Source organism: Heterocephalus glaber, unplaced genomic scaffold (genome assembly GCF_053883595.1).
Source record: "Heterocephalus glaber isolate CG9 unplaced genomic scaffold, H.glaber_assembly_v1.0 deba00001773, whole genome shotgun sequence".
NCBI lineage: Eukaryota > Metazoa > Chordata > Mammalia > Rodentia > Bathyergidae > Heterocephalus > Heterocephalus glaber.
The window spans coordinates 5,618,322-5,626,698 of record NW_028258463.1 but is presented as its reverse complement, the minus strand read 5'-3'; the positions used below and the strand labels follow the sequence as shown (position 1 = coordinate 5,626,698).

The window sequence follows — 8,377 nt, the reverse complement described above, 5'->3', positions numbered from 1 at the left end:
TGCTCTTTTAGAGAACAGTTGGTGCAGGAATTGTGCTAATTGGTTGAAGTACCAATGTAGTATTTTAAGCCTCTTGACTCATGAAGGTGCTTATTAGCACTTCCAAAGTGCAGATCAGAGAAGTAGAGCAACTTGCCTAGGGTCACACAGCAGCCAAGAGGCAGAGTGAAGTTGATTTGCTATTCATATTCTTCAAGCATTGGACTGTGCCCCTGCGGCCATTGCAGACTAGGGAAGATTCAGTCTCAGAGAGGAAGCAGACTCAGACGAAAAAAAGACTGCTACCTGCCCACCCTAAATCTTTATGAGTATTTAGTTTGGATAAGTCTTTTTTCACTCTTCAGTCCTGGGGATTGAGCCCCTGCTTCGTGAAGGCTAAGCAATTGCCCTTCCACTGAGCTATACTTCCAGGCTCAAATAGAACTGCTTAGAAACAGGCCTAGATACCATGTGGCTAAAGCTGTCCTATAGCTCACATTGATGCCAAATGCGAACAAGAAAGTCCAGGGAGTATCATTCAATTATGAAATAACTGGCTCTTTGACTTTTTCATTGTTAACGTATCTTGCCACTAGGTGAAGTTTTCAATCTGCTTGTGAATGTTTCCATTTGCACAGCTTCTCTGTGCCCGTGGTTTCCCTCTTCCTGGAGCTTGTGATAGAAAGCAGAGAGGAAAGTTAGTTTTAATTTGGCCACCCAATGCACATTCGAGTCTTCTCTTCCAGCAGCTAAGCCTGGATGTCTTCTCACCTGGCCCTGGGAATGGCCAGACTGATTGTTCTGGTGGCCCTGGCTTCCCCCTGCCAGCTGGATGTGATTGCTGGTGGACCCAGCAAGACACAGAGACTGCAGGAGGGAGAATCCTCCTTCCCAATAAACTCAGACAGGGGTCCTCGGTAACTTGTTAAACACATTTATTGATTTTTTTTTGACAGTAACCAAACACAGTGAATGACCATTATAAACAAGAAAAGAAAGGCATTCGTTTGTACTTTGTGAGATCTGGCTGCACCTGGAGAGAAAAGACACCCTTTCCCAGGAAGTTACAAGGCAAAGTGCATTCCTTCATGGGAGCATCACAGGGGGATGGCAGTTTTGAAATGCAAGAAATCTGTCGCCTGCTATGTCAGGCTGAAGCTCACCTTGTATGAATAATCGAGCCATGGAGTGGAATTAAAGTTATACTTGCTTAGCAAATGCATTCCTGATTGCCACAAACTCAGTAAAACTGGCTGCAATGAGCAAAACAAGGAGATGGAGAAACAAGTGAAATCAAAGGATAGAGTTGCATGGAGCCAGGGCTTATCCTGGAAGGGAGGAGAACAGACAGAAAGCTGGAAAAATGAAATTAACTCGTTAAATACATTTATTGAGCTGTTAATGATAACCAAACACAATGTATGACCTTCGGAAAACAACAAACAGCAAATGGATCAGTTCTGATCTTGGCAAATCCTACTACATGTATGTGACAAAGAGGGAAATAATTCCATTTCTTTATAGTCTGTGGTGATATATATACAATGTGTAGCTCTTTAATGTCTGTCCTTTGTTTTTTTTTTTTAATTGTTGAGTAAACAGAAGAATCATAATCTAGAAATAAGTGTCCTTGGTTGGCTTTGTCCTGGCTCACCTGTCGCCAGCATCCTGAATGGAACCGAGGACACTGCTGGAGAAGGCCTGGTGAAAAGTCCACTTGATGCTTTCAGAGCTGTGCTTTCTCCTCTCTCTCACTGGGAAGAATTTTGTATGTACAAAGAATGAAAAGTCTCACTGGGTAGATGTCTTAGTTCAGGAAAACGGTATCAAAATTGTCATCAGGTTAACTGGTTATTTTCTTCTATGACTTCTTATGAATGAGCCTTTTGTTTCTGAAACTTGGCTTTCCATCATGGAGCTTGCATGAGTGTGTGTGTGTGTGTGTGTGTGTGTGTTTGGGAGTTGTGTATAACAGATGAGTTCCTCTGCCATGGTTTTGCACGCACTTTTCATGAACAAGGGAGGGGCCAAACCAAAGAGTGAATGAGGCTTGGGGGAAGGAAGAAGAAAGAAGAAAGAAGGAGGACATTCTGGGTTACATCAATTCACAGTTGTAGCATTTTTCTGAGGTGGGATTCTTCTTGGCTTAGTTCCCTACTTGAGGAGCCATTCATTTACTGGAAAGAGAAGAAACAAAATCACACACACACAACACAGAACAAGGCACAACTGAATTAATTTACACACAGTTTGGGGGCGCTTACTCCAAAGTGGAAGGGGCTGTCTTATAAATCCTTATTTGTCTCCCAACTTCTTTGTTCCGCATGACCCACTAGACCGTGCTATCCAACATGGCAGCCACCAGCCACATATGGCTACCACAAAGGTAAATGAACTAAACAAAATTAGTTGTGGCATCAAACCAGCCACACTCCTGATGTTCAGTAGCTGCTGTATTCACAACGTAGATATGGACTGTTTCTGTCATCACTGAAAGTTCTATCTGATGGCTGGTCTAGACCAGAACCAGCAAACTTCAGCCCACAGCCCAAATCCAGCACATTATGGTTTTTTTTTTTTTGGTAAATAAAGTTTTATTGGAGCACTACTGACCTATTTACTCACGTATTGTCTATGGCTGATTTCACAGACTCGTTAGAGTGTGATAGAAACTGTATGGCCCACAAAGTTTAAGATATTTGCTTGCTATTCCATAACCAAATATAGTGCAATGGCTCCTGGTCTGGACTATGAGCTCTGTATGGTTAGAGCCATGTCTATCTTCATTGCCCCTGGATCGCCACCACCTGCCTAAGAGCCTGACACATTAGAAGCACACAATAATAAGTATTTATTTTCCTAGTAGGTGTGGCTGTACAGGAGCAGGTAATCTGTAGTTTAGGTGCTCTGGGAATGTGTCTAAGAGAGAGATCAGAATGAGGGAATGTGGGGAAAGGAGGAGGGGCGAGGGGACGGGTGGGGACAGCAGTGGCACCTGTTTCTAAAAGCTGCCCAGTAGGAACCACAGCTCCTGCAGGTGGGGAGCATGTTATTGTCACAAAGGGCTTCCTCATCCATGCTCTTATTTATCTCTCACGGTGAGTTCTGAAGTAGATGGGGACAGATACGGTCAGGAAGAAGTGAGGCCCACAGGAGTAAGTGGTTGAGTTTGCATGACTTGTTAGATGCACATCTGGACCTCAATGTCCTGTCTTCCGGTCCAGAACATCTCCAAGACCCTGTGCTGCCTCTGCCTCTCTTTCCACACTGAGACTCTGCCACAGAGGCCAATAGATATCTCGGGTGCAGAAGGGAGGAGAGAGGGCTGGGTGTGGAGCAGAGGGTTACAGGAGGCAGAGGTCATTTTATGAGTCCTCCAGGCAGGAACAATAACCACTTCTGGGGACAAGGGTATATTACACATTGTACCACCTCGTTGCGTCCAGATGGCCTGGGATCCAGTGCAATTGCTACCTTCTAGAGGACACATAACCCACAGTTTAAATGCTTTTGTCATCCTGTTCTAACAGATATGCTTGCAGAAACCACCCTTTCTGGGCTCTTTTTAAAAAAATGACAATAAAAAGTCTGTCTTGCCTGAACCAGAAGGGTATAAAGGTTTCATATATGTGGCATCAAACCTTCAATACAGATCACATATATCAAACCTTAGAGTGTTTACCACTTGCTCTAGGTGTGAGAGACAGGCTTTACTAAGAGAAAGGCAGCACCAGAATGGGAGGGGTGGTCTCATGGTCATTCACGCCCTGACTCCACGACCGGGCAAGAGCACCAGGACTTTCAGACAGGTCTTAGCAGAAGGCTGGAGCTCTGGGCCTGTGCCCTGCGCCCTGGGCCTTGACACCCACCTCTGTACTGCAGCTTCTGGGCGCGGTTGTTTGGACAGTCCTTCCCCTGCAGGCTGAAGTTGATGTTGGTGCGGATGCAGCGATTGTTGAGTGGCTGCACGGGCCTGAAGTTGTCACTCATGCTCAGGAAGATCTGAGATGGCTGATTCTGGCTGAGGAGGCGTAAGGAATGCATCTGTGGAGAGAGGAAGAGCTGCGAGGTCCAACTGTCCTTTTCCATGCTCTAGGGAAGAAGTTAGACCCAGGAGACTGGCTGCGAAAGGCCACAAGCCCCTCAGAGCCCTCTCTCCTGGCTTCAGTGGGGCTGAAGGCCATGAATGTCTCCGAGTTTGGAGGGAACTGGCTTCTAGCTCACTAGCTCATGTGCATCTCTGAGCAAGTCGTTTACTCTCACCCTCCAATGTGCCACCTGTCCAAGGAAGGAATCCAGCTGCGTGTTCTGTGGGAGTCCTGCTTGCTTTAACACCTGTGGCTAGGTATTTCCCTGACACTCGGATGGGTATTTACCTGGACCACAGCAATGGGTCCAGGGCTCAGAGCTAAACTAATTGGGAGCAATTCAATTCATTTTTGTGAATACCAGACCTTGTTCTACCCCAGGACTGTGAAGCAGAGGAAGATAGTCATTAGCTGGAGAAAAGAACGAAGAGGATGGGAGCTGGCCACAGTGGCATGTGGTGCCTGTAATACTAGCATTCGGGAGGCTGAGGCAGGAGGATGGCAAGTTGGAGTCCAGCCTAGATGATTTAGCAATTTAGCAGGACCCTGTCTCAAAATAAAGAAACGAAAAAGGCTGGAGACGTAGCTCAATACAAAGGCCCTGGGTTCAATCCCCAGCACAATTGGGTGAAAACAAAAATGAACAAGAGAAGAGCAGAGAGGAAGGGCTTCTAGCATTCTGACTCCAGTGAGTTTCTGACATCAGTTAGTGATCTTAAACTTCATGAGATTCCTGAGTATCTCTTGAATAAATCCTTTTTCTATGCTTAAGCTATCTGCAGGGGTTTCTGCTGCTTGTCATCCAATGAGCCCCAATTAATACAGACAGGATCAGGGAGGTTAAACTGTCCAAATCATCAGGTGGTGAGTGCGTATCCTGTCAAGGAGATGGGGTTCTGGTTCATTTGCCCATCTTTCCTGAGTTTTCATAGACTCTCACAGTCACAGGAGGTCAGAGCGGGAAGAAACTCCTGTCATTTACCCCCACCCCATGATAAAGAGGGGGTGCATCCATTTCGCAGAGTGGGGTGACAGGTCTGATGTGCACCCGGAGCCACTTAGCAAAGCTGCCACAGGAGGGCAGTTCTGTATCCTGTTCACTTCTGAGCAATGGATCATGTATGAGGTGATCTAAAAGAATCCTGTGTTCAAATACATTTGTAGAAGGCTGCACGTCACGTGGCCTTCCACTTGGGGACCGACATGAGTGTTACTATTTTTAAAAGGCTCGAGAAACCCCTTCATAGTGAAATCGATGCAACATTTACAAATCCAGCTTTTTCAAGCATGTTTGGCCACATCATTCATTTTGAGCCTTTGCTTTTTGGGAATCAGAGTTCTGGAACACACTTTGGGAATCAGCCTCGTTGTCTTTTCTCCCTCAGACAGGGGGGTGCAGCCACTGTGAGAGCACGCTGACCCATGCCAGACGTCAGCTCTTTAAACAGAAATGTTCTGAGCTGAACTGTGAGCACCCCCACTACACCCCCAAACTCTTAAATTGGAAGTACTGGTGATCCTCAGGCCTCAGAATGTAACCTTGGGAGTGGGGTGATTGCAGATGCAATTACTGAGTTAAGGTGAAGCTATAGGGTGGGCTCTTCTAATTCAACCTGAGCGGTGTCTGTACGAAAAGGACACAGAGTTCCAGACACAGGGAGGAGCCCATGAAAAGGTGAAGGCAGAGATGGGGGTGGGTGCGTTTCTCATGCTGAAGAGCTCAGATGGTTGCTAGCAAACCATCAGAAACCAGGAAGGGGCATGGAGCACCCCCAGGAGGAATCAACCCCATCTGACACCTGGCTCTTGGACTTCAGCCTCCAGAACTGCGAGGTGACGTGTTTTTGTTGTGGCACTTGGTTTCAGCAGTCCTAGTAACCTAACACGAAAGGCTCTGAACCAACCCCACTGGTCTTCATGTCATCTTCCCCAGGAGCGGACTGACCAAAGACAGGCTCACCTGCATCCTGGTTATATAGACGGGTTTGTTCATTATTATCCAACTTGCTGTCTCATAGCAGGGTGGGATAGTCATTGACCCATCATAAGTAATGAAACTAGAGGTCTCTGGATAGAGTTCCTCTATATTAAGTCCCTGTAGTAAATATGCATCATCTAGAAAAGAAAGCGAGAAAGACTTAAGAATTAGGTTTCTTGAGAAAGTGCTGGTGTTGCTGATGTATTCTTTTTCGCGTTGGGTTCCAGAAGACTGTATCTGTCAGGACAAGCTGCAGTAACAAACAGCCCCCTTTCCCCCTCCCTCCTACCTCAATAATTTTAAACAACAAAGTTTTATGTATTGTTCACAAACATCTCCACTCCAGGTTGGTTTCAGGTTTCTCTTCCTATTGTTCTTGTTCTCACCTTGGGACCCAGGCTCTAAGAGCAGACCCTGTCTATCTGCATCATGATCTGTGAGTTATAACAACAGAAGGAAAAGTGAACACAGTGAAATGTGTCAGCTCTGAAAGCTTCCATCCTGGAAGTGGCACATGACACTTCTGCTCACATATTGGTACCCAAAGGTGTCCCATGGCCAAGGTGGATGTGGGGGAGGCAAAGAAGCGCACTCATCCTGCAGGATGGGATATTGGGTACTGGTGAGCTGTGAGGGGTGTGGTAGGTCCCAAGGAATGTTTGAAGAGCCAAGTCCTTTGTTATGGTCCCTGAGATGTAGACTTATAGGCACGACAGTCACAACGAGAGGAACAAACAGAGAACCTTTTGGAAGGTCACTTGGTTCCCAGTATTTTTTGTATTAACATTGTTTAATTAAAAAACACTAAATACTTTTACCAAGACAAATAATCAGGCCAAATCCAACCATAAGCTTCAATGATTAAGTCCAACAGTTGATTTCATTTTTTGTATATCTCTTCCTTGAGGGCCCATACACATAGCCTTTTCTTTTAAACCTATTTGAGGTGATCAAACTCATATATCTTTTGATATAAAATATAGCTTTTTGATTATAAAAATTATGCAAACACACATCAGGCTATATGAAAAAGAGGAAAAAGATACAATTCAAATCATCTGAAACATTTTGGTATATATCTTTTAAAAAAATTCAATACATTGATTGAGTTTTTAGAAAATCATAATGCACATACTGAAGTTTTAGTCTCAATAAATTACAGTGAATCTCTCACCCTTCCTCTCTCCCCATGATCCCTCTTCCCTTCTTTTATGAGCACTGTTGTTCTCTTCTCCTGGCTTCCCCTAGAGTTGATATCTTGGTTTTCTGGCCATTTCTTCTCAGGTTCTGTTGCTGACTCTTTTTTTTTTTGGTACTGGGGATTGAACTTGGGACCCTGCACTGGCGAGGCAGGCAGTGGCCCCACTAAACTAAATCTCTGGCCCTGTTGCTGACTCTTATCATCTGCCTGCTCCTCCAGTGTCACCTTTCCTGAGGATGAGTCCCAGCCTCTCCTCTTTTGCAGTCCATACTCTCATCTTACAGTAGCCCAACTGTGCTCAAGGCTTCAACTGCCCCTGCCCCCCAGTGATTCCAGGTCTTTGTCTCCAGAGCCATCACCCCATCAGGGTGCCATGAGCTCGCACCAGTGCATCCAACCCACCAGACCCAGAGAACACATGGTAGGGGCCCAAATCCTGGCTGCAGAGGGCTGAGACTGGCTTCTGCAGCCCCTCTGGGTTCTTGTGGGTTCTCTCACTCATGTGTGCAGCTCCTAGTGGGAAAGGACTCATTCTTCAGTGTTGATATAATCTCCCAAGTTCAATATTGCACACACATGACAGAAAAGAAGAAATTTCACTTGCAGCCAGAACCTTGTATGGACCCATGAATGCAGATATCAGCATTCTCCCTAACAGGAGGACAAAAATCAGAGAGGTGATGTAACCAGCTCAAGGCCACAGGGGAAGCTGGTGCTGCAGAATGGAACTTGGAACCCAGTTCTGATCTCCAAACTAAGGTCATTCAACAAATATTTACTAAATGCCTCTTTGTGCTAGATGCAGGGTTAGGCTCTAAACACAGACAAATGGCAAAGCAAATATATGTAGACTATAGTGTGGGACAAAAGTGCACTTTAACAGTATTGATGCTGTTAATCTACTTTCCTAGGCAAAGAACCTCTCCCTCCCTCTTTTCCTCCAGAAATGGCTCATTCAACTTCGTCTGGTAAGAAAGAGCCATCTTTACCAGGGGAACTTGAACTTCAGGGCTCCTTTGCTCATCTCTTAAATTATGAACAAATTGACCCCCCCCACCCCGCTGCCATTCCACGCTCCTAGGGCAGAGAAGGTGAGCCAGTCCCAGAACCCGGAAGGAAGCTCCCCCACCA

At 45.7% G+C, this 8,377-nt stretch overlaps 1 protein-coding gene across 1 annotated transcript in view; it reads right to left on the bottom strand.

Moving 5' to 3' along the window:
• Nucleotides 1-897: 897 nt before the first annotated feature.
• Nucleotides 898-8,377, bottom strand: part of Ca10 (carbonic anhydrase 10 (inactive)) — a 508,909-nt gene continuing 501,429 nt past the window's right edge. Inside the window, exons 7-9 of the mRNA XM_013077742.3 lie at nucleotides 6,028-6,182; nucleotides 3,849-4,023; nucleotides 898-2,156 (exon numbers count right to left, since the gene is read on the bottom strand). Of these exons, the coding sequence (XP_012933196.1) occupies nucleotides 2,134-2,156; nucleotides 3,849-4,023; nucleotides 6,028-6,182 (353 nt within the window). The 3' untranslated portion in view covers nucleotides 898-2,133. The remainder of the gene's footprint in view (nucleotides 2,157-3,848; nucleotides 4,024-6,027; nucleotides 6,183-8,377) is intronic.